General features: G+C 32.6%; 1 protein-coding gene across 7 annotated transcripts in view; it reads left to right on the forward strand.

Moving 5' to 3' along the window:
* RELCH (RAB11 binding and LisH domain, coiled-coil and HEAT repeat containing) overlaps nucleotides 1-27,493 on the forward strand; it is a 90,747-nt gene that overhangs the window by 19,392 nt on the left and 43,862 nt on the right. For all 7 annotated transcript variants that reach the window (XR_004953493.1, XR_004953494.1, XR_004953495.1 and 4 more), the window contains exons 3-11: nucleotides 6,481-6,552; nucleotides 6,664-6,719; nucleotides 6,820-6,933; nucleotides 12,328-12,531; nucleotides 12,638-12,729; nucleotides 13,358-13,651; nucleotides 16,213-16,288; nucleotides 17,305-17,400; nucleotides 25,157-25,269. Coding sequence is in view for 4 of the 7 variants with exons in the window: in XM_036229071.1 (XP_036084964.1) it covers nucleotides 6,481-6,552; nucleotides 6,664-6,719; nucleotides 6,820-6,933; nucleotides 12,328-12,531; nucleotides 12,638-12,729; nucleotides 13,358-13,651; nucleotides 16,213-16,288; nucleotides 17,305-17,400; nucleotides 25,157-25,269 (1,117 nt within the window). In the remaining 3 variants the exon portion in view is untranslated. The remainder of the gene's footprint in view (nucleotides 1-6,480; nucleotides 6,553-6,663; nucleotides 6,720-6,819; nucleotides 6,934-12,327; nucleotides 12,532-12,637; nucleotides 12,730-13,357; nucleotides 13,652-16,212; nucleotides 16,289-17,304; nucleotides 17,401-25,156; nucleotides 25,270-27,493) is intronic.

Genomic DNA, 27,493 nt, shown 5'->3' on the forward strand with positions numbered 1-27,493 from the left:
TAAGGATAAGGTTTGACCTGGTTAAAATGACATTCCAATATATGATTTTCAATCATTGTTCAGAAACAGAGATAATACATACTTAAAAATCTCAGAGAGTATTACATAAATTTAAAAAGTTGTAATTGTTTTTAGTTTAGCAGAAGCTAAAAGGAGATTCAGCAATGTAAATAATAGCAATATCAATTGAATAATGTGGGTGGCTCACTATATGATGTCATGATTTGTCATGGCATTATTAATTCACAGCTGTGTCAAATGGCAGATCGCATTAGTAATATCTAAAAATTAGCAAATCAAATGGAAATTATTTGAATAATTTTGTGACTCATTTATCCTAATTATTTCCTTTTTAAGTAGTATTGTTACATATAATTATATAGTAAATGTTAGATATTATATATTTTGTGTTATATAATAGTTTATTGAAAGTAACAAAATATCTAGTTTTATATATTGTATTATTGTTCAAATGATTGCATATTAGAAAATAACTCCTACACAAAAATTGGACACATAATTATTTTCTTTTCTTTAATTTGCATTTGAAAACTTAAATTTTAGATTTAGTCAAATTTAAGATTAAATTATTAGTCTCATTATTTAGGTATTTTAGTATTTCTAATTAGGGAAAACATTGATTTAAAAGAAAATGTTATAACTAAGCATAACTAAAAATGGAATGTTTTAAATACATAGTAGTTTTCACCCTATATTTTTAATCTAAGGATTATATTCTCTAACTTTGGTGAAATAAATTAATTTTTGATTACGATGCTAATACATACATAAATGCTATCTTTCATCTTCATTGGAAAAGGGAAGAAAAACACATGTTATTCACAGAGAGTAGCTTTGAGAGCTCTTATACCATAGCCAGTTATTGAACCAAATGTATGGCATGTGAGTGAATTGAAACTTTTCGAAAAAGTTTCAATCACAATCCCATTTCAAAGAAGATTTTTGACTCTTTGCTAAGCATGGGTAGTACTTAAAAGCTTGCAAGACCCATAATCTAAAAAAGGTAATTTTCCTGTCATCTGTCATTAGATCACACGTAAACCTCACTGAGAAAGAACAAAGATCTCTTTATTATTTTGTCATACCAGTCTTGGGCAGAAGGAGGTTATAAGATATACAGATATTGAATCCGTTGGCCCACCATGCAAATGTAGGGTTTGCTCTATCTTTAATCAGCTTTTGCTGTTTATCAGACGAATAGATACTACATTTGTTTCTAGCATCATCTTTTTCATCTTTTTCCTAAATTTAAAAATCTGACCATTTTGTTCAAGTCCGTACAGGTGTTCCCTCGAAGAGGAAGAGATCTCTAAATGAACAAATGTTTATGGAGCACCCGCTCTGTTCTAGACTCTATGTTGGGTGCTTCGTATAAAATATTTTATTTAATCTTGTTAACAGTTCTATGAAATAGGTCATGATATCCTTATTTTGTAGATGAGAAAACCAAGACTACTAGGATTGAGAAATTTGCCCAGTACCTTCTCATACTATTAGGGGCAAGAGCAGGCTATGAACACATAGTTTTTTATTCTAGAGTCCACAATATGTCTTTTAGTGCCAGGCTGCAGCTCTTAATTTTAAATATTTTCACTTCTGAATTCAGAACTGTGAATTTTTACATAAAAATGCTGTAAGGAGTAGTAGTCACCAACCAAAATGAACTATATCTAACCAATTTTTTAGTAAAAACTCTCTATGATATTAAACAAAGCTAGTGTTACTTGGTGCACATACAGTGTACCTGTTAAATTTTCAAGTTTTCTTTAAAAAATAGAGAGGGACACCTATATTCTAAATCTTGGGATTGCCATTTTCTAATATATTTTAGGCGTTTTGAGTATCTGCTATGTTAGGTACTAGGTTCTGCACTAGATATAGAAATATGAAATAGTTTCTGCCCTCAAGGGATGTATTTCCATTTATGTAACAAATAAATGTCCCTACTTTGGAAATAGTGATAAGAACGTTAATTTTGGAACCACCTTCGTTCCTGCTGCAGGTTCACATGACCCATCTTTTAGCATCAGAGTCTCTGACTCTAGTTGTTCTCGCGTTTCTTCCTAGTATTGTATTACTTCTGTAGTTCGCACCTTAACTTTTATGTTGGGATCTAGAGAACTACAAAAACTGTGTTTTCTGATTTGCAAGAAAGATGCTCCTTAAAGCTGGTGAGATTAGTAATGTTTCAGATTTATTACACATGGCATCAAGTGTTGGAATGCTCATTTATTCAACAAATATTTGAGTGCTTATTCTATATTCAAGGTATTATGCTATTCTGGGGACAAAAATCAACAAAATAGACATATAGGAGCATTTGAAGTCTTGCATATGTCGTCAATTTGGCTAAAATAAACTCTTAGAATTTTTTTTTTTTAAATAGACATGTGAAGCCATTATAAAGCTTTCATAATCTGGTAGACTTTCTAAAATAACATTCAGAATTTAGCTGTGGGATAACCTGGCCCTGTGCCCTGGGTAAGAAGCGCCATCTGTAGCCCTCTTGTTTCTTAGCTGTTGGCTGCAGCATTCATATCCAGCTTTACCAGGATTAAATAAGCCCATTTGTCTTTTTATTGTATTTTTCCCCAGTACAGTTATTTGTATTTTCTATGAGCAGTGCTTTTGTTTTTCTTATTTTGAACCTTACTTAAATCTTAGTTACGATTTTATATGATTCAATACAGGATATGTGCTCCAACAAGGCTTTAAAGGCTACAGGCCTTTAACATGGTTGTACATTGTAATTTATGTGATAAATCAGAAAGGTCTGAACTTGGATTGTTGCAGAGACGATTGAGATGGATGGTTATTTAAAGGGTTACTCAAGATTTGGAATCAAAACAGCTTGGACATTTAATTAATGTGGGAGTAAGTGCAAGGGATAAGCAAAGAGTAATCTGTAGATTTCCTGTTTAGGCAGCTGGGTAGGTAGTGGTACCATAAATGGGGAGATGGCAGGAGGAGGAGGGAGAGCAGATTTGAGAGGAATTTGATGCAATTCACTTGGCTAGGATTGAATTCAAAACTTATGAGACATTCAAGTGGGCATAGCCAGGTGATAATTATTAAGTAGGTCTGTATCTTGGGGAAAAGGTTTATAGATTTCTGAATCTTCAGAGTATTTGTGATAGTTAAAACCATAAGAGGGAATATCATTCCAGTGGAGTATGGAGTAAGTTAAGGGCCAAGGATGACACCCTGGGAAACACCAGCTCTGAGATGAGTGATAGAGGAATCTGTAAGAGAACCTGAGGAGGAGGAACAGTAATGGAAAGAATTTATTTTAAGGCTTGGAGAAGATTTTTTTCCCATTAAAATGGATATATAAAACTAAATGACTACAAACTATGGAAATTGCATCTTGGTTGCATTCATTTATTTCTCACTATCTACCAATTCATGGCTAACAGTACTATGTCTTTCTTAAGTCTCTAAAAGGCAGGGAGAATTCTCTAAACCCAGAAGGGGTGGCGATGGTACTGTCTTAAGATTTTTGTATTATTTTAGGAAAAAATTTTTACTCTAGCTCATAGTCTTAAGAGAATTTTTCCTTTTCCTAGAAAAGTTCCTGGAATAATAAAATAAATGTTAAAGATGGTGAAGTGGTATTTTATTATGAAGTCAAATCATTTTACATTCAGAAGAAAAACAAAATCCAAGACTTGAGAGAAGACAATTTTATGTGTGCTGTAAGGTGGCATGGTTCTTGACCCAGCCCTATTGATTTGAACTCTTCAGTAGTGAACAGGAATGGGAATGAAAAAAAAATGCTTAACTGATCAGTGTTAAGGAAAAGATCTTCCAAAATAATATTTTGAGTTTTGTGCCAAAACGATCTAAACTAGCAAATATTTCAATAATATTAGTGATATATTGAGTTGTGGTATCAAAGGATTGATTTTTTTTTCTGCTTTGAAACTGAACACTCCACTTTGTTTCCACATAGTCAGTCAGTTGTATGTCTCCCGAGTCAGGAGAGATGATCTTTTAGCACACAAGTACCTTTGATATTATACCAGATTATCCGACCCTGGTTGGGAAATAACTGTTTCAACTAATCTGGAATTGGTTGTACTGACTTAATCATTCATTATTTTTGTAAGATTTGTAATGTGCATTATTAGAATAAATCCATTTGCAGTTACTTTAGTTACAATAAAATTGTATTCAGCAGGGTCGGGCTGCTAGAGGGTTGGGATAGTGGACTGAGCAGATTGATAACTGGTTCCTACAGTGCTTTTTAAAAACATACACGTCCTCAAACATTTTTATGAAGAATTATAACATTTGAAAAATACTTGAAGGTTGTTTGGTATAGTTTATCTTTTTACATGGTGATTAATTTTAAGCTTTAAGTCATTTTTTTTTTCAATAAAGATGAAACAAATTCATATATGTGTAAATACAGCTGTTCAGACCTTTCTTGTGAAACTCTCACGGAACTGGAATTACTCGGTTATAGTGTGCTTTAATAGAGATGTGCCATAGCTTTAGAGATATGCCTCTGTATTTTAAAGTTTATATTACATATTAAGAAACATGCAGCAGAGTGAATTCATTTTGATAAGCACTATCTTTTCAAAGTATTGGTAACTTCTAATGACATTTGGCAGTGTATATGTATATGTGCATAAAAATCTAAATTCTTGCCGTCTGACATGGGTTTTTCTGGCTTTCTGTGCCTTGATCATTCAGTGTTTTGCTCTTGGTCACCTAAACTTTCACCAGTTGAATTTGGTTTTTCACAGTTTGTGTTTTAGCCATTTTTTCATTTTTTTTCCCATTCTTCTGTCTTCTGGTGCAAGGCATTTCTGATCTGCAATTGTTCTGTAATGTCTTAGTAAATTGTGATACTGAAACATGAACATATACTCATTTTACTTAAGATAATTATTTTTAAATTAAAATCAATTACCTATAATTTTGAAATTTATAAAAAAAAAAAAACGTATTCTCTTCCTTACACACTGAACCTCTGCAGTCTAACTTTAAACTTAGACTCTCAGAGTTTCCATCCAGAAAAGTGTTATGTTTTGGGAAAAATATTTTAACTTTGTTGCACAGAAATGTTTGCAGATCAGCATTGCTGACTACCAAAAAAGAACTAGTAACATACATGTCATCTGATTTTTAGTTGTGCTTCCATGTTGCTGCAGTGAAATTCTGTGCATCAAAATAATTGGCCTTCATGTACTAGAGGTGATTCAGTTACATCTTAAGTTTTTAATGAAAATATGCAAACTGAGTGAATCCTAATTTTTCCATATATTTTTATAGCTTTGTTGTCTCTGATAACATCTCATTTACCATCTTCTTTTTTCTATTTATTAGCCAATCAGGAAAAAAAAACACTTATTTAATTTGCTAGTCTTTATGCAGAACTATTTAAATACAATAATTTTTTAATATCCAGTCATGACAAAGATGACTTAATTTTTCTAGAGGTTTACTTCACAGAAATGGCTTTCTTTATATTTTAGAGTAGTGTTTATATATTTTAAAGAAAATTCCATTTAAGATATATACAGTTAAATCTTGCTCATAATGAAACATTTTAAAAAGCTTATTAAAATGTTTCCAATATTAATGTCTATCTTATAATCAGACCCTGGTAAAAAGAGATATCCTGAGTTTTGTTATATTTGAACAGTTATCAGAAACTTTGAAATTCTAAATAATTTTATTTCATATCCTTAGATAACTATACTTTTAGAATTGTACACAATCCTTTGCTTTAGGATGAACTTAATTAGAAATTAAAAGACAAACTATTTCTACCCTTTGGCTTTAAAGGAAAACTAAGATAAACCCTTAGGAACTTTTTTTAGATATGTGTTTAACATATCTAAGCTTGTTTGTAGAAAACACGCTTGTATGTAGAAAAATTTATAGGTAGTCCATTTGTTAAATATTTAAACTATATTCCTTCAACATCTTAATGAAGAGATATATTCAGTAAAATTTGTATATATTGATTTATAGCATTTTTCTAGATAATATATTTTTAAATTCCTAAGGTTTTCTTTAAGTATATTTGCTTGGAGTTCATCTAATTTTTATCTTTTCCCCTAAAATTGTCACCTGAAAACATTTCATTGCATTTTTTTACCTAGACTGAGTGAAACGGAAGCACCCAGCTTACCAGTATTTTTATTTACCTAGATGAGAGTATGCCATAGATTTTGTTTTTTAAATAGAGCTATTCCTTGTCAGACAGCTAGAACATTTTGTCAGTAGTCCCCTGAAATTTAAAACTATGGAAAACATTCACCAGTTTGCTTGCAAATCAACTCTGCTGCATGCGTTCACAAGATTCATAAAGATTGCATGCTTTCTGTTTTCAATACAAATTGTATTTTTTTTTCATACCCATCCTTGCTTTTTATTTTTTTATTTTTGTTTCCCTTTTCTTGGTTGGATGCCTGTGTGTGTTTATTCCAAATCCCTGTCCAGTCCTGGAGTTTGAACTACGGAAAGCCAAGGAGACCATTCAGGCCCTCCGAGCCAACCTGACAAAGGCTGCAGGTGGTGTACATAAAACTTTTTTGAGACTTTTTCTACTTTGACAATGTAGAAGTAGCTGAGATGTTTTCAAATGTAAAATAGTAAAATATTATCTATATTTTCTTCCACCAGAACATGAAGTTCCTTTACAGGAACGAAAAAATTACAAATCAAGTCCTGAAATTCAGGTGGGTGAATGGTAGATCTAAAAGTGTCTTCCACATAAAATGGTAGCATGAATACTGAAGGAGGGAACCTTATGGTCTTATTATCTTATTTTGCCTCCAGGAGCCAATCAAACCTCTTGAAAAGAGAGCTCTAAACTTCTTAGTCAATGAATTTTTATTGAAGAATAACTACAAGCTTACATCAATAACCTTTTCAGACGAAAATGATGATCAGGTACAGTTACTTTTTTTTAACAATGATATATTTCCTTTTTAACTTACAATGTATTTATTTTCTCTTTTATTTACTTTATTTAACTTTTTAAAGTTATACATATAGTAAAATTCTATAACTCTGGTTATCAAACACATTTCCTTACCTACCCAGTGTAGTATCCTACTGACTTAAAGATTTCTTCTTTTTACATAAGGACTTCTCATTCTTTCCAGGTAGCTTTTTACAACTCCCCAGTAACTATATAACTTACTCATATTTCCATGTATTTATTGAATATGCTGGGTTTTTACTTTAAACATTTACTTGGTAGTACAAATTAATGTATACTTATAAAAAGTTTAACTAAAAACCTTTTTAATAGCACTGTAATAATTAAGACGATAGATAATAGCAATTAAGAGAATATTTTGAACGAGAGTGAATATAAGTTGTGTTCGTTTGGATAGAGGCCAATTTTAGAACCTCATTGTTTTCCTGATAAAATCTTATAAGCAAAAAAATGATGGCTTGTTTTAATGTCATCTCCCAACTCTGTGATATTTTGACTTTTAGTGCTAATAGATTAATTTGAATCTTGCATCTTAGGAAGGTCAATACCAAAGAGTTTATTATGTAGAGATCAGGAAACCATCATTTTAGATCAGATATATTCCATTGGTCGATAAAACATCCCATGGATCATTTAGCAAAAATAGACGTTCTCTAAGGGAGGGGGCAGTTCAGTTACTATCTCAGTTATTGTACATAATATTATACAACAATTCTACATAACACTTTATCATTTCGAATCCAACAACATGTAAAAAGACTAACACATCATGACCAAATGGTTTATCCAAGGAATATAAGGTTGATTTAATATCAAATATCAGTCCTTGTGACTCACCATATTAAGAAACTAAAAGAGTAAAAAAATTATATGATCATCTCAGAAGATGCAAAAAAGCATTTGACGCAATCGCACCTTCCTTCTCCATAAAAACTTTAAAGAAACTAGGAATGGAGAGGAAAGCAAGGATGTCTCCTCTTACTACTTCTGTTGAACATTGTACTGAAGATTTTAGCCAATACAAGGCAAGGGAAAGAAACAAAAAGCACACCTTTTGGAAAGGAAGAAGTAAAAATGTATTTATTCACTGATGACATGATTGTATATGTAGAAAATCCTATGGACCATCCAAAAAAGATGCTAAAATTAATAATTTATTTTAGTGAGGTTGTAGGATACAAGATCGATGAACAAAAATCAATTGTTTTTCTGTATGCTAGCAACAATTAGAAATTGAAATTTTAAAATAGTATTTATAGAGTATCAAAAAATAGGAATACTTAAGGATAAACCAGATAAGGCTTGTCCTCTGAAAACCCTTATACATGCTGAGAGAAACTGAAGAAGACGTAAATGAGGTATTGTGCTCAGAGGTCAGAGAATTATTCTATATTGTCAGTGTTGGTTTCCCCAAATTGATTTTTATTTTCAGTACAATCTCAGTCAAAACCTCACCCGCATTTTTTCAGAGATGAATTAGTTTATTCCAAAATTTGTATGGAAATGAAAAGAACCTAGCACTATAGCCAAAAAAAAAAAAAACTTTAATAAAGAAGGACAAAGTTGGAGGACTTTGAAGTACCTGACTTCAAGATTTTGTAGTTGAGACAGTCTTATTGGCATAAAGATAGACAAATAAATTGATAGACCATGATAGAGAATGAAGAGATTTACCAGGACATCGATGATCTTTTGATTTGACGAAATGCTAAGTAAATTCCATACAGAAAGAATAGTCTTTTTTAACATTTGGTGCTGAATTACTTTGATATTCATAAGCCTTGCCCTTAAACAAACTTCAAACCATATATCACACCAAATACAAAAATTAATTCAAGTAGATCATAGATTTAAATGTAAATTCTAAAGCTATAAGGTTTCTAGAAGAAAACATGGGGAAAATATATTTAACCCTGAAAAGTAAAGATTTTTTAGATTTGACACCAAAAGCATGATGTTTTTCAACATATTTTTTCTCATCAAAATTAAGGAAGTCTGCTCTTCGAAAGCTACTGTGAAGCAAATGAAAAGATAAGCCATAGATTAAGTGAAACATTTACAAGTACATATCTGATAAAGGACTTGTATCCAAAATATATTAAGATCTCTCTAAACTCAATATTAGCAAAACAACCTAATTTTTAAAACAATGGATAAAAGAGATTTAAACAGATACTTCGACAAAGAACACACATCGCAATACTGCAACACACTAATTAGAGCATCTAACTAAGACTGTACCAAGTCTTGGAAAGGATGTTAAGCAACTAGAAGTCTCATCATTGTTGGTGGGTATGTAAAATGATACAGTCACTTTATAACACATTTTGTCAGTTTCTTTAAACAGTTAAGACATTCATCATCCATATGACCTGACATTCCATTTCTAGAGATTACAATCGAAAAGAAATGCAAGCATATGTCCAATCAAAGGCTCCTACACAATATACATAGCAGTTTTATTTACAATAGCTAAAACCTGGGAATCCAGCCAAATACCAAGAACAGGTGATCGGATAAAAAATCTTGTATCTTTACCGTAAAATACTACTCGGCAATAAAAAGGAATGAACTACTGATAGATATGGTATGGACTAATCTGAAAATCATTAATCTGAATGGAAGAAACCAGACAGAGTACTTACTGTATGATTCCATTTATATAAAATTCTAGAAATATAAATAAAATAGATCAGTATTTGCCTAGCAACAGGGCGAGTGTGAGGAATAGAGGGAAGGATGACAAAGGGGTCCAAGAAAACTTGAGAATGAACAAGTTTCTCTTCTTGATTGTGATGATCTATTCAGGGGCGTGCACATATGTCAACATTTAGCAGACGATACGTTGTAAATAAGCTCGTTTATCGTATATTGACTATACCTCAATAAAGCTTTTTTATTGTTGTTTTTTTAAAGAAAAGCATTGGAAGTGTTCGTCAATAACCTGTTCTTTAACTATAGGAACAGTTAGTGCTTATTTCAACTGGCCTGAAATTAGTGCTATATCTAAAGCCCCCACTCCTCTCACATTCAACCTCAGGCCAAAATGTAAGACTTTTCACTCTGTTTTATTTTCCATCATATATCTTCATTTATCCTCTATATGGTACTGGTCATTACCTCGAATTATCTCTCTTCTCCTCGACTAGACTATAAGCTCCTTGAAGCCAAAAGAATCTCTTGTTCATCTCTGTGTCTTTATATATGAAAAGCACGTAATAAATATTCACTGATAGCTTTCTCGTATTTTCATCTGCATGCATTCATTGTCATACTGCTCTTTGCTTCCCTCCGCCAGTTCCTCCATGACCGATTTACTTCCCATCTTTTCTTTCTATTACACTATTTGAAACTTCTATTTAATCAGAAGTAAACTTTCTATATTTTCAACTTCTCCTCAGAATGTCCTTTTTGCCTTAAATAAAACATCTTTTCACTGAGGACCCTGTTTCTTCTCTTTTTCAAGAAGGTATCATAATCTAATACCAGACGCTCTATCCTCCACTGTAGGAAATTGCCATGCTCCCACTGCTCTACCCTGGACTTTGTCACTGTCTTGCTCTCCCACTAATCTATTTTTTCACCTTATTGTCTCCCCTTTCCTACTCTCTCCCTGTTTTTTACATCAATTAACTCTCCACCTTCTGCTTTAACTTGTCAGTTCTAAATTTATATGCCCACTCGACTTTCTTCTTAGCTTATTCTTCTACCAGCCTCTTCAGCATTACCTTTCACTTCTTAATTATAATCATGCCAAACAGAGGGGCTCACATCTCCCTGAACATATCTGGTTCCTTCAGAGCTTTGCATTTTTGTTCATTCTTGTCTTTGCCTGTGAAATAATTAGTTTGCCTGTCCTTGCATTGCCATCTGCCCCCTAAGTACTTAAACCTTTTCTGAGAGAGTACACAGGTCGTCAGCTTCCAGAAACCTTACCTTACTCCCCCTCCCCCAACCACTGCCACTCCAAGACAGAAATTGACTCGTCTCTGAATTCTTAACAGTTTCTCAATCATAATACCTGTGACATTTAGATTCTACCTATTTCTCTATGTCCCCACTCTTTTAACTGTGAAAGTCCATGAACGGTGACAGTATTTTATCCCTGGTTCTAAGCAAAGGGTTGATATCTAATAAATACTGAATGAATGTAGATGGAGAAATGGACATTTGAATAATATCTGTAATATTCATTTAATAATTTTTTAAAAGATTAAATTTGTTGAATTCTCATGGGCCAAGCACTATGTTAATGATTTAATATACATCTTGTACATTTTATTTTATCCTTAATAAAACTCTAAGAGGTAAGTATTATACCCATCTCACAGATAACCTGCTTGTTTCAAATTAATTTGTAACAGTAATAAGAGGAGACAGATATATATATATCTGTTTCAGATTTAACTCTGAGTGATAACTGCTCCCATTCATTGAGCCCATAAAGAATTGAGTATTGCATTTAAAACAGTCAAATAAATATAAATTAAAAACAAATTATAAGACATCAAATTAGTACTAAGTTCTGATGTATTAAAGGAAGAGAGACTGGTAGGCCAATGTATTTGCCTGTGATTGATTACTCGATCTTTATAAGTTTTTTAAAAATCTTTGCCCATAGAATGCTTGAGGTGCTATGCCTTTTTGTACTTTAATAATAAAACTGTGTCAAATTGAGCTAGCAAGAATGATTCCTACACAACAAATCTAAGAGTAACTATTGGTTTCTAGAAGTTGCCAGAAGCATTTTTTATTAATATAAAGGAGAATCAAACAGCTACAGCAAAAAAAAGCAAGCAGATTAAATTGCTTGCTTACCCACCAGAGAGTACACTAAATGTATATAGGTTGCAATAATAAAAAAGGAAGAACAAAGTTAATGTCATCACTTAGCTTACTTATAAATAATAGGTACAACTTATGGAGTAAGACTTCTTAAATCTAGACATGTTCTATGACTTAATACAAATATGTAAGCATATTTTACCATCTTGAAAGTTGATACAAGCTTTAAAGTTGATAGCTTACATTTTTGAGACATTTAATGAGAAGATTGTATGTGCAACATCTTGACGTCAAAGATAGTTACACCTGTTTACCTAGAATAGCAGGAAACTTACAAGAATAATATTGGACACGGAAGATGTAAAAATACGTTTATGAATGATGTTTACTTATACCTGGAATATATACTCTAACATTATAGCAAAATTATGATTATATTGAGTTTTCAAGATATTAGCAATAAAAAAAGATTAGCAATAAGGAATAAAATGAATCTCAGAAACTCAGGATAAAATTACCTCAGATTGTTTTTTATATAATTATTTTTTATCTTATAGGATTTTGAACTATGGGATGATGTAGGGTTAAACATTCCAAAACCTCCAGACTTACTGCAACTCTACCGAGATTTTGGAAATCATCAGGTGACAGGAAAAGACCTTGTGGATGTGGCCAGCGGAGTAGAAGAAGATGAATTAGAGGCCCTCACACCGATTTTAGGCAACCTTCCTCCACCTCTTGGAACTCCTCAGACTGTAGAGGTAAGAGGTATTACCTAACTAGTCAAGCCACCCCCAAATATTTTAAGATATATAAAAGCGTACGATGAGATCTTGAGTTTCTCTTTTTCTCCTGTTTTGATTTTAGAACTCCTTGCTAGTACAGAAATTAGAAGATAAAATTAGTTTATTAAATAGTGAGAAATGGTCTTTGATGGAACAAATCAGAAGACTTGAAAGGTTAGTATTTAATCATTTCTTTAAAAACCTTAAATTTTTAAAAGAAATTTTGCAGGTTATATAAATACACAAAATAACATTTCAGTTGTCGGACATAATTTTTCACATTATAAAGCTTCTGAGAGAAAATCTTATAATGCTTTATATATTTAATATGTCCTTTTTTATTCCCCCCAAAAAGTTATTAAACCATCATAGTGATCTTACAATTATATCTTAGAACCTAAGAATAAGTATTTTTACTCCCCCTCAGTCCTGTCAATATGAATAAAATAACTCTTTCACATTAATATTAAGCATATTTCTCATTTATTATTTTATTTAATTCTTAGACTAATCCTGTGGGTTAGATGAAATTATCTTCATCGTGCAATGAAGAAATGAAAGTTAAGTACTAATCCAGGGCAGAGTTTATAAAGGCCAATTTTATTCTTCTTTGGTAAAAGTTTGTAGCTACACTTAAGGTATATGAAGCATCACTGTATATGCTACAGAAAAGATTAACCAGTCAGGCCATTTTCTATGAATATTTTAAACTTTAAAGGCATTAACCCATTATGAGGTTTATGTTATTGCCAAAGTTTTTTAAAAACAATTAATGTCTGATAATTTTTCTTTCGTTCTACAGTGAAATGGACTTTCTCAAAAGTGAACACTTTGCCGTCCCAGTAGTTTGTGACTCTGTTCAACCTTCTTTAGATCAGTCTCTTCACAAAGACTCTGAAGACAGTGGACAGAATCCAGTTATAAATAATTCAGACGAGGGAAAAAACAAGGATATCCATCTTTCGGAATCAGACGAGGTTGATTCCACTACTCCTAAAGAGACTGTCCCAAACTCTTTACCCAGGAGAGAAAGAGAAGAAATGCCTTCTTCTTCTCCATCGAGGAAAAACACAGTCCATTTTGATAAACCCAATAGGTTAGTGTGCATCCTATATTTTGGAATACTTCTTTCACCTATTTAGTGCTTCGTCACACTGGGAGAGCTTCAGTTCTTATCTGATCTGCTTCTACAGACCAGAGATATGAATTTTTACTTTGGGGTTAACACGTAGCAAAGTCACATGTCACGAAAAAAATCACAAAGTAATTGCTAAGTTAAATTAAAAGGCATAAACCATAAATGGCATAGGTTCTGTCTTAGCTGAGTATTTAAACCCATAAATAACATGTATGTTACCATGTGCTGCAAACACTTGATGCTGTGCTTTTTACCTTTTCTCTGTTCTTCAGTTGTCAGACTCAGAAGAGATTTTGGTTCTGCGTAGTTGCCTGTGATAAAGAACAGTTTCTGCTCTTAGTCCTTTTTTCTGCGTCTGCTTCCATTACTAATAATGTATCATTAATAGTCTCTTAATTCATTTATTTCATTTTTATGGGGTCGCAGTGATTGAACTCAGCATGGTCCCTGCCCTTTGCGATCATGTTTTTTAGTGCCAAGGAGACAAAATACAATTAAAATTTTATTTTATAATGTAAATAATTTTAAGAAAGAAATATTTACTGAGTTCTTTTTAATATGTCTGGCACAGTTCTAAACATTTTATGTATACTAACTCACTTGATCCTCACAAATATCTTGTTGGGCTTTGTGGCCACAAAGTCATGCTTCCTCCTCCTGTTAAACAGGAATGTTATACCCAGTGTTGGATGTAAGAGGAAAGTATGCCTAATTTGTTTTAGACTTATAGGAACTCATTATTAGTGAGAAGTATTTGAATTTTTTTTAAGCAAATATTTCCACTAATGAATAACAACTTTTTGTACCTACTAGGTATGTTTTTTCTTTAGCTATTATGGAGCTTATAAAAATTGAAATAGATGTGGCCTAGTTCTTAAAGTGCATTTATTCTAATATGAATAAGATATAGTCATAAAAATCTGTTATGAAATTCAACCATAACAGCGTTTAGCATTTAGGAGTACTTCCATGTTATCCTTTCGTATTCCAAAGCCACTTTGTGAAGGAAGATGATTGTTAAATTTGTTCAGCCAATTTTTTTAGCTCCCAACTACATGCCAGGCAGTGTTAACAGGAATATTATTATAGTAAATAAAACATATAGGAATCCCTTCAGTCACAAACCTTGCAGTATGAGAGAGACTAACAATAATAAAGTATGAAAGGTGGTAATGTAAGAGAAGTTCACCTTGCTCTGGGAACACACTCTCAGTGTACCTGACCTAGTCATCAGGAAAGGTTTCAGGAAGAAATGTTCTCTAACCTGAGACCTGACAATTAAGTGGGAGTTAACCAGGCAAAGAGATAAGGGGAAGAGTGTCCCCACTAAGAGAGGACAGCCTGTGCTAGGAGAACACCATGCATGCACTTGGGGAACTAAAAAGAATTTACTAAGATTTAAGCAAAGAATGCAAGTGAGAAGACTGACAGGAGATGAAGGTGGAGAATTAGTTAAGCAAAGGCTGAGTTGTGTAAGCTCTCTCATTTTGGAGAGTTGGCGCATGATGGTGTCTAAGTCTTAGAAAGAGTACTCTCTGTAGTAGAGGTAGTTGGGGGGTAGCAAGACTGGAGGAAAGGAGACTTACAGGTTATATACTGGAAAAATTCAAGTTAAAAATGTGGCCTGTCCTGTGCTGGAAAAAAGTGGATAGATTTGCAAGGTAGTTAGCAAAATTGAGGTTAAAAGAAAGGGAAGTATAAAGGCTGATTTGAGGTTTCCGGCCTGGGCAGTTGCATGGATTCTGCCTCCCTCCAGTAAAAGAATGTGGGAAGGGAAATATAAACGAGCAAACAAGCTCACTCTATAATCCTAGGAATTACTCGGTGCCACTTTGTGGTTTACATGAAATAACTTATTGCATAACTTTTGGTGTTATCTCTTTTCTTCGTAGATTGAACACATAAGGAACAAATCATAATTGTACAAATACTACTACATAGACACCAATGTTGTATAGAAAAATAAATAGGCAAATATTTTCAATTACAAAAATACTTTCTTTAAAATATGCCATGAATATCGAATGAGCCTCTCCTTTACTTATCTTAAATCTTACTTCTTTTATGTGGATTCCTAATATTAAGGTTTATCATTGTCATTACATAAATTTGCAAAAGTTTAATTCCTCTCAGCATTATGCCAGATCAACCTTTGCATCACTGTTTACCTTTCTGGGACTATGAGAAAGGAGGAGAAAAAAGTCCTCATTTCAGATTTTGCAAATACTTTCTATAGTCATTGACCTGCAAGTGCCACTTCAGGTTTGATCCACATCATCTCTGGGCCGTTTATTCACGTAACATCAAGCTACCTTAACATCAGCTATTACTGCATTTCGTCCCCTGTATCATTCTGCAGTGAGATGCCCTTCAAGTCAATGGTGGCTGAGAAATCTAGTTAACACTCAGGGGTCGGGATTAATGCAGGAATGGGAGTGGTAACATGTAACTTACTTTGTCTTTGGATGCCTGTGTGACTGTTGAGTATCGTCCCCTTTTCATCCACTCTTTTCTTCTAGGAAATTGTCTCCTGCTTTCCACCAAGCACTGCTCTCTTTTTGTCGCATGTCGGCAGATAGTCGTTTAGGATCAGAGGTAAATTATACCAGATATTCTTCAACTTTCTTAAAACATTCGGTTTCTTCATAGTGTCTCATCCAAAAACATCTGTGATAATACTCTATTTCAAATAAAATGTTTTATTTAAAATAATGCTCTAAGAAATTGTTTCTAAAATTTTTAACTTTTAAGGAAGATAGTTGATTATTTCTACTCTTTGGATTAAAGCTTTGTTTGGTATTAAGGTGACTTTTTGCGGCCTATTTTTAATTTGTTATGTCTACTAACATATGGTTATATGCCTCTCTTTAATATAATTCAGAAAACCAACTTAAGTGTACATATTGTTTATATTTCAATTGTTTTTAGATCATTCCATTATTTTTATTTCATTAGGAGTAATTGTCTTTAATTACTGAGTTTCTTAACTCTCAGACTAGTTTTCCTCAAGTGCTTTGTAGTTGTTATTTCAGACTCATCTTGAGAGATAATTTTATTTTATTTTTTTCTCCTATCTTTATACTCACTCCTCCCCTTCTAGCTGTTTTATGGTTGACTCCACTTGACCTCTCCTGGGCTTCTGCCCCACAATGTCATTGAGAATATGAAAAAGCTAGAGGATGGTTTGAACGCAGTTCTGGCAATCCTCTTGTAAGACTGGGTCGGGCTTCTTTGGCCTCCCCTTGCATGCAGCTTCATCATACAAACGATCTCCTGAGCCAGAGATTGTAGCTTTGTGAGCATCTTTTCAAGAGCAAAAGAAAAGCTATTGAAGCTGCCCCCATCCTGTTATCCCTACTTGCTCCCAGAATTGAGGCATTGTAGGCCTCCTAGGTTTCACCCTTGCTTCTTACAGATGTTTTGAATCCACTTCTAGCCTACAGAAATGTTTGTCCTGTTTGGGAACACAGTTGTTGTTTTCATCATCATTGTAAGGTATAATTTTGGATGTGTATTTGGAGCAGAGAGGTGTCGGGGTCTAAAGCATGAACTATAGGTACCATCCCGCACAACTCTCCTCTTCATCATTTATTAATTCTTTGGTTTTCCAGGTGTCTCGGATTGCAGACAGTGAGAAAAGTGTCATGTTAATGCTGGGACGCTGCCTACCACACATTGTTCCTAACGTGCTGTTAGCAAAGAGAGAGGTAAGACACACAGAAGTCTTTCATTACAGTGATCTCATCGTGTTGTCCATTTTTTGTCATTTTGAAGTTTAGTCTTATGTTTTTATTTTGTTAAAGTCTATTACTTGCAATCATATTCTTACTTTTGTGCATGCATCTCTGCTCCTAGAGAATGGTTTTACACCTCTGTCAGGTGAGTTCAGTAAAACTGCATGGTGTTCACGTTGTTCCATTTTGCTTAAAGCATCACTAGCTTGTGCAACACTAACTATTACTGTAGGTCCATTTATGTGCTGTGAACACTGTCTTTCACATTACCAGTTAAATAATTTCTCTCTGTTCTTGATGTGATTTGCTAGATATGTCTCCAGAAATAGACACTCTGTATGAAAAATTAACAGGAACTAAAAATGTAACTCTTTTTAAATGTACTTATAATTACCTATTACAAATGTTAGTTTTGTTGTATTTGTTTGGCAGTAATCACACTGATGATGATAGGATAGTTGTAATATTGATTATAATAACTTTTGAAAGTATCTTTTTTCTTTTTCTTTGGCTAACCTGTTATTGATAGATGTTTTAAATATCCATAATACCATAGCAAATATATCCTAATACACATAGCCTATGTTATAAGCCATAGTGTAGAAAGTTCTTTCTTACAGTTATATTTAGCCAATAAAAGATTAATCAAAAGTTGTTTGAATAACACCGGATGATTTATTTGCAAATAAATTTAATTATTTATTTGAATTATTCAGTTTATGAAATCAATTATCAGTTCACAAAATTTCTTACAAAAACTAGAATAAGAATATTTTAGAATGTATCATTAATAACTTTCTTCTGTTATCTTCTTAAATTTACCACTGATTTCAATCATAATTCATGGGACCTACAGTATGATAGGTACACAATGCATTGGCAAAACCCACATAAAGCTTATCCTTAATTATCTGTTTAGCACAAGAAATTTGTACTGATCTTCAAGAAAACATATGTAGAGCTTTAAAAATTTTAATTCTGGTAGGCATTTTTAATTTAAAAAAAATAAAAATGACTTTTCTTACTGATGCTTTTACCTATTATTTAAATACAGTAGTGAGATATTAATAAATATAGAAAATTTTCTGTCTTGAAGGATCAGTGTCCAATTTCAGACTGTTTTGCAGTTCTGCCTGGCAGAATGGTGTTTGAGCTCCTTTTTATTTTTTAGCTTGTAACATAATCCATGCAATGCATTAATGTTTGCATCCCTCTTACTATGTTTTCTTAACATAATCTTTAAAATATCCCAGAAACCTAATTGTTATGAAATGCAGTATAAGCTTTTTAATTTAATTTCCTTTCTTTATTTTTTTTATCATAAAAGACTCTACCACTAAAACCTGTCTGGACTGCATGAAGTGTTTTTAAATTTGCATCATCAGTAATCAGATACAGTATATATATAAATATATGTATAAACATATATACACATACATATACATATACACATGTGTATTTTATTCATGGTATGATGTTTACTTTTCTGGCTTATTTTAAGTTTTTTATATTTAGAAAATACATATTTATAATTTCGTGAAGACTCGATCATTTATTTAATTATTTGTACCTTATTCTATTTTATCAGAAAATTTATTATTTATAATATACCAAAGTTATATTCCCTCAAAATTGAATTGGTAAATAATGAAATATGTCTTGGTTTGCTTTGAAACCAGTCCCAGGCCATAAAAGGAGAAAACTTTTATTTCATTTTATTCTTTGATATTGGATTACTTTTATTTAATATTTTACCTTAGTTCCTTAAATCTATATTTTTGAAAAAGTATTGCAATTGAAGGGTTATTCCATGGTTTAACACCTTTTAAATATAAAAAGATATACAACAAAAACTCTTATACTTGTCCCCAAGCCACCATTCCACATGCAATAAATGTTATTAGCTTCTAGTGTGTTCTTTCAAGTCCTTTGCCCATTTTTTAATTGCATTATTTATTTTTTGAGTTGTAAGAGTTCTTACAATTCTGGATATTAAATTCATATCAAATATATGACAGGTAGGTATTTTCTCTCATCCTGTAGGTTGTCTTTCCACATTCTTGATAATGTCCTTTGTTGGGCAAATGTTTTTCATTTTCGTGAAGTCTGATTTATCTATTTTTGTTGTTGTCGCTGCTTGTGTTTCGTATGTAAATTTAAGAATCCATTGCCAAATCTGAAGTCAGGAATAGTTACCTGATTATAAGTTTTCTTCTAGTATTTTTATAGCAATAACTCTTATATTTAGGTTATTGATCCATTTTAAGTTTTGTTTGGGGGGGTGGGATTTTTGTTGTTGTTGTTGTTGTTGTTGTTGTTTGTATATAGAGTAAGGCAGGGGTCCAACTTTATTCTTTTCAGGTGATTGATTATCCAGTTGTCCTAGCACCATTTGTGAAAGAGAAAATTGTTTCCCTACTGAATGGTCATGACACCATTGTTGAAAATCAATTGGCTGTAGATGTTTGGCTTTATTTCTGGACTCTTAAGTTCTGTTCCGTTGGTCTTTATATTAAACCCTATTCCTGTTCCACACTGTTTTGATTACTGTAGTAGCTACGTGGTAAGTTTTGAAAATGGAAAGTATGAGGGTATTTTTGTGGTTTCTGTGAGCTTTTCCTGCAAATAGAGATAATTTTGCTTCTTCTTTTGGATGTCTTCAATTTGGATGCCTTTTATTTCAGTCTCTTGCTTAGTAGGAGTTCTAGTAAAATGTTGAATAGCAGTGTTTTGAGAAAGCAGGTGTTCTTATCCTGTTCCTACATTTAGGAGAAAAGCTTTCAGTCTTTCACCACAGTGATGCTGACTATGAGTTTTTCATAAATGCTCTCATTAAAGCTGTAAAATCAAAAGGCAAAGGAGAGAACCAGTTCCTAAAAAGTTTTAGAAGTCGTTAGTACTTCTAAAGACCTGCTAATCTTCTAAAAAACCAAACTTTGCTCTTTTACATATTACCATTCATATTTGCCCCATGGTAAATTTTTTTACTTATGAGTAATAATAGCCCAGATAGTAATAAAGTAGATAAGCTTGTTTCATCTTCTTTACCTCTGTGTGTGTGTGTGTGTGTGTGTGTGTGTGTGTGTGTGTGTGGTTAATTTGGGGGACTAAATCACATGCTCTTTAGCAGTATCATAGCTTTAAAGTCGTTTAAGTATTTCAGGTAGGCTTCCTAAAAGTTAAACCTCAAGAATTATAGATATTAATAATTCTAAGAATAGACATTTTAGCAGCCCTTGAAGTGTAGAACTTTTCCAGAGGTGAGTAACCTTGTTTTTTCCTTATGTGAGTCTTTTTGATGTGTGTGTGTGTTTTTTTTTTACGTGTTATCATCAATACCCTGGCAAGTTTCAACTGAAAATTTCAATCAGAGGTTATGAGTACTTGATTTTAAATTATAATTCATGATTATTTAATTCCTAGGCAAAAGGCCAGACAAAAAAAAATCTTTAAAAAACAACTATCTAAAATTTTTATCCAAAGCCTAAGTTATAGGAAATAATTTTAGTGGAACAGTTAGGGTAAGCAGTGAACCATAAATTATTGGACTAATATGTTACTTTTCCAGAACCTTAGAATTTTGCCTCTTGACCTGAAGTATGCAAAACATTTCCCCTTCTCATGTGGTCTAAGTGCAATGCTTCCTTTTCTGTTTTAGATTCCTTTCAGATATCGGAGCCATTATCTTATCAACATTTCTATTTTTTTTTTTTTAACGTTAACATTTACCTGATCTCATTTCCTACTTCATTTCTCCCCCCTTAACATCTGATGACTCACATCATTTTAAATCCTTTTAGGTACTCTTTTCCTTCTGTTTTATAGTCTGAACATACGTTAAATTAATTTTTATAAGACTAAGAAAGTTGAGTAAAAAATTTATAAAATCAAATCCAATGACATTTACTATCTCTAAAATGATTTCTTTATTATCATTAGAAGTTCTTTTGTTTTACTTGTAAAAGTGAAAGAATTAAAATACTGGAACCCTTTCCAGCATTCTGTACAAATTTTAATTCTGTATAAAATTCCACAGGTAATCTAAGTTTTGAGGGGTGGCAGATCCTTCATAAAGAGAACTAGCTTTGTAATTAAAATTGCAAAAATCAACATAGTTAAAGTAAAAGTTATTTACTTGAGTAAAGTACAAATTACTTAGCCTTTTAGATTAATGAATTTTAAAAGCCTTAGAATTACCTTTTCTAATATGGTAATAAAGTGTTGGAATACCTCCGAGATAGGATTACTATGCTGATTTTCTCTCTAATGATCAGTAGATCAGTTTTGCATTTCACTTCAGTACACATTCATTGAGTAGAATCAAGTGCTAAAGCATGTTTTAAAATATTTCAGATTCCTGTCGCCTTGAAATACCGGCACAGCAACTTTTAATGGGGGGTTGGGGTTGTGGGGGGAGGGATATTGCCTTTTGGATGAAATGTTACCAAAGCCATAGGTATTATCTTATCATAGTTATTATTACTAACATGCAACATTAAATCTAACATGCTAAGGATTTTCTCACAGTGAGAAATTCTTAAGCTTTAGATACAATGTCTAACATTGCTCTATTATTCTCAATGCTTTTAGATTTAATCATTTAAAGGCATTTGTAAAACCACTATCAGTTTGTCTTCTGAAAGAAATTCAGCTACCACTTTTTAAGTGTTTCATTCAGAATTTTTAAAACACTAGACTTCAATTGGATGGTACCAGAGGAAGAATATTGATTCAAATCTGTAAATTTGTGAAGACTCTGGATGGAAATGGACTTAATAAATTCTAATGTGGATATAATAGTACTTCAGAGGCTTAAAAAAGATGAATTTACAGTAATTAAGTATGACACAGCAGGTACATACTTATAGAATTCACTATTTCAGGAGTGGTACAAGTAGAAGTTGTGAATAAATGAATAAGAGAAATTAAGATAGTTGGAGCCAGTCATAACTTAGTAATGAAAATCCTCGATGGCTCTGTTAGAAACGGACTCTTCACTTTTTTCTCCCATCACTTACTGGGCCTCGTGGCAGCTCTTTGTCACCGTAAGACAAGACCCTCTGGCGTACTTTATACACTGAGTTATAGGCGCCATGGCCATTCATGTGCCCATATGCACTCGGTTCTCCTTGGCTTGGAATATTAGCCAAAAATTATTGGCAGTGACTTTCGTATATTATTAATTTTGCCGGCAAGAAATAAAAGGAAATATCAATATAAATTAACTGTGATTCCAAAGAGTGTTACGTATTCTTCTCCAAATCCCTAAATGCACAGACTTTTGGAGTTCAAGGAGACCAAGACTGACAAATAGTTTTCCTCCCGTAAGTCAGCTGGGATTGGTTGGTAGTGATGCTTTGTTGAGAAATGCTTTGGTAAGTGCTGTGTTGAAAAGGCTTTTTGAAGCCAGCTTTGATCTCAGAAGGGAAAATTAATAATCGCTTTAGCAATAAATAGGAAGTTACAGTATGTATATGAAGTAGTTTTCATTTCTGTGCTAATCTTATTTCCTGCATGCTTCACTTGAGGAAACTAAAAATCAGAGAACTTAGTGATTCTTATTTGGTTCTTTGGTACTAACGAGTAAATCAAGACAGGAACTCTTCTAGCTCCTGGTCTGGTATTCTCAGTTTAGCACACGTAGCTGTATTTCAGTTCAAAGATTCCCTATATTCACGTATGATATAAACTTCCTCTTTGATTAAAGATCATTAAGCCTCATGATTAAAAAAAAAAATTAAGGCGAAAGGATCAACAGCAACACAGTTATTTTGACCTCGTTTTTGAGATGAAGCAGCTAAATATTATACTCTATATTTTAAACAGAGTATATCTGTATGTATTTGCAATTATAATGAATATTTTACATATATTTTATGACTTTATTTTAAAGAGGAATACAATAAGAATAAAATGGAATAAGATAATCTATTAAAATAAAAGTATTTGTGTGGAGGCAGTGGGAAAGCAGGAAGCATTAGGAGGAAGCAAGAAAACCCTTGGGAGAGAAACATCTGACGTGAGGGGAAAGGAAAGTACAAATAAAATATTTAGGGCCCATCTTGATTTTTAGGCATTAAAATAGTTTCTCTTTTTCATAGTGCCTTCCAGAATAACTGCTTTTTCATTCTTAAGGTTCTAATCTAATGCGATGTGCTGATGTGCAATGTTTTAGTCCTCTGGTTAGTATCATTGGCTCTTAGCAGCCTGAATGGAATCCTTTAAAGATTAGGATACTCCTTGGAATGAATGATCTCCTACCCTAATATTTCATAAGAAGTCATTTATTTTCTCTTACAAAGTCAAGACTAATCCATCAAGCGTCTTATCAAGCTTCTTGTGAAAACATTACTGACAATATAGGATTCTTAAATATACTCAGTGTTCCATTCTCAGTGCAAAATTATTTTGCCTCATTATTTATTTATTTTGCTTTTCAGTTACTAATCTGAAACCGGAAGAGGGTCCCAAATAGAAAATGACAGCATAAATATTTTAAATTTGTTTTTACTGCTCAGATTTATTATTAGCTCTTTTTTGTCTATATCTTTGTACCTTCAATTTAAGTTTTACACCAGGTAATTATAATTTTAAAATAATCTTAAAGACTTCAGAAATAATGGAAAGGGACTTCTAGTCATGCCTTTAAGCTTCAGTCTGAACTCAAAAAATCATATCGTCTGCTTCTAAGGGAGCATCTTCAAAATGGGAAGCTACTTCTCCTAACAGACTTTTCTTCAGGGCATCATGCATTACACTGTGATCAATTCCTATTTTAAATCTGCTGGTACTCTTTGATGAGTAGGGAAGTAGATGGGAAAAAGAAATAAAAGTAGTAAGCATTCTTATTATTTCATAGTGATTTCTTTAAAATAGCTGCAAAATATTGTTTTTATAACTTAGAAGGTTTCTCTCCGAAATTATGTTATCACTTTTGGGCTTTTATTCTAATTAGATTTGAAAATGCATTCCAAAATGGAAAACATTAATATCTTTTGAATATATTTTAGAATTTTGTCCTAATTTAATTAAAGTATGAAACAACTTTAATTTTCAAATATTTCTTTGGAAGAAATAAACTTTTTATATTACTTTTCTACAACATATTGGGTTTACCTCTTTATGTTGAATGTACTACAAAGAAAATATTGTTAAAAATTTCCATTTTAGCATAAAACATTTCTACCAATACTCTATAGTAGTTCTGCGAGCATTCAACAGCTGTGGAAAATGGTCTTTTCAATTAGCCACCCAGTTAGGTGCTAAGGACACGAAATTATTGATCATATCTTATTTTAAAGGCAGATTATATTGTACTTATAGAAGTAGGAAGCATTATCTTTATTTTTTATCTTTTTAAGTTTTAAAATGTTAACTTTTGCAAGTTTTGTTTAAAAACACTTTCTAAATTAAAATTGCTACATCACCTTATAGTAAGATGGAGTGTTTTCTAGTGTAAACAGTTATAGACCCTTGGGAAGTACTGGATGAGAAAACGAGGTTAGTTGAAATTTAAGTAACTTTATTCATTACATTGTGATTTGCACCTTTTGTACCAACCAGCACGTAAATATATATTTTCTCTTGAATATTAACAAAATTAAAATTTCCTCTTTTGTGTATTGACGTTTATTTCACATTAAATGTCCACTTAAAAATACTCTGGGGAAAAAAGAATATTCTGTAATGCGTTTTTACTTTGACTTTTTCCACCTTCATGTTTCTTCAGGAGTTGATCCCCCTCATCTTGTGTACAGCGTGCCTGCATCCTGAGCCCAAGGAGAGAGACCAGCTTCTCCACATACTTTTCAATTTGATCAAGAGACCAGATGATGAGCAAAGGTAGGTATAACTACTTCTTTGGGACATAAATAAAATGTTGACTTACTAATTTTACTAATTTGGTGTCAAAATTAGCATTTTAATCTATATGTCTTTCCAATTTCTATTTTAATAAGCAGAGGAAACACTGGCCCTGTTCACAGTGCTCTGCAATGTTTTCATGCTTATAATTCCATTTACTCATGTTGAATTTGTACACTCTTGTGTTAGATACCTTTGGACTTATAATTCAAATACTTGTTTGCCTTTATCTTCCACATTTGATTTCTGAGAAGGCCTAAACCTTCACCCCCTTTCCCACAGATGAACTAGATACATCATGGCTTCTTCATAGTTATGCTTTATATGAATTTCTGCATCACTGGGCTATCTGTAAACCATTTACTGTGTGGCTAAAGGAATACAGTGTTTTGTTTTGGTTGGTCCCAAGTCAAACGCCCATAGCCAAGGATGTCTAGGTGGACAAGTGAGTTATACCTGAGGATGCAGAGGGGAAGGGACACACACATCAGGGTGACTTTCCAAAAAAAAGAAGAATGGGATTTGATCAAGCAACAGCTATAGATGTCTGCCTCAGAGAGTAAACCTTTAAATACTAAACGAAGCTCTGTAAGTGTGGCTGGGTAGGCTAGATAGATAACCTTTGGCAATTGAAATGTTTTTCTGTGTTAAAAGTTTCTATCTTAATGAAAAAAGGAGTTTTGCTCATCCTTTGCAAACGATAGAATTGTACTTTATGTTAGATAAGTTTATATGATTTCAATACTTGTTTACTGACTGTTAAAATTTTTATCCCCTCTGAGTGTGTTGGAAAATCATAAGGGTGAACCATAAAACCATGAAAAATCAGGCTCAAAATTTAAAATACAAGGACTCTCTCAACAAGAAAGTCAAATAAAATAGAATAAAAATAGTAAGATAGACTTGTAAGTATATTTCTCTTTCTTGCTCTTACCAGAATATACCTGACCAAGTGGAGAAACAGGTCCTGTGCAGGATCCAGTCATGATTAAGCTGTCCCAGCAGTCCTCACACGCTCTGCAAATAGAAATAGGGAAATTAAAGCACTGTATTTGTATCGTTCGTGGCAAACTGAAAATTTTCTAAGGACAATTTCATGGTGCTGTATAGGAAAATTAATATTATATATTCTCCTTGAAAAATGCTATTCCCTAACTTGGTAACTTAACAATTGAATACCATAAATTACATTGTCATTTTCTGATTTCCAAAACAAAAACCTAAATCTATAGATGGGTTTCATACTCTGCATGTAAAGCTACTTGCTGCCACCTGGTGGCCAATAGTTGCATAATGTATCTGACATAACGAGTTGTCACTTTTCCTTACTTAATGAGTCTCAGTCTTCTTTGATCGTCACCTAAGAAGAACTTAGCTTTTGCCAGTTCTTTTCTGACAGTTATAATTGACACCATCTTTGTAGCTTTGTCAAATACTAGGCAAATCACCTCTGTCCTATGATTTTCCGTAAGTAGGATCACTTATTTTTGCCATCACAGGAGCCTGTTTCTAATGCTGTTAACAATCTGTGGACCATCTGACCTTTTCCGTTTTCAACTGTATTTCAAAGATGTCATAATTTTTAGAATTTTGAATTTTCACTCTGCTGACTCAGAAGTTTGTTTTGAGGGACCTAACATTTCAACAAGTTTGTACATCTCTAAGTATAGCGATGGTGACTCATGATTTAAAATCATTTCACATGAAGGTCTTATGTTAGTGTATAAATCTCAAAAGTGATTGAAATGCTTAAATTTCACCAAAGTGTGTTCATTGCAATTATCAAACATTATGTATATGCCTTTCTATATTCATTATTTTAAGACCCTAGTGGGGAAGAAAACCAATTATCTGATATTGGGAAATTTTCATTGGCAAGCTGACAGCTAAAGTGCTGTATGTAAAGCTTGGGAATTTCTTTTTCCATTTGCTTTTTATTCACTTTATTCTATTTGCTTTCCTAAAGTAGAAGGAAGTGAAAAAGTAAACTCGAGAAATAAGCATATAAAGCAATGATATAACTATAAAGGGGAATCAGATTATTACTCAGCTGTGGTAAGTGAGAAGTTGCAATATACAATGAAGACAAATTGGCTGAGTATTTCCCTTATTGCTGTCCAGATGTTCTTCGGATGTCATTCTCCTCAACCTAAAGAGTAATTCTAGCTTATTTGGCTAAACTAAATAGAAATTTAAAGTCATT

Source organism: Rousettus aegyptiacus, unplaced genomic scaffold (assembly GCF_014176215.1).
Source record: "Rousettus aegyptiacus isolate mRouAeg1 unplaced genomic scaffold, mRouAeg1.p scaffold_m13_p_12, whole genome shotgun sequence".
In the NCBI taxonomy this organism is placed as follows: domain Eukaryota; kingdom Metazoa; phylum Chordata; class Mammalia; order Chiroptera; family Pteropodidae; genus Rousettus; species Rousettus aegyptiacus.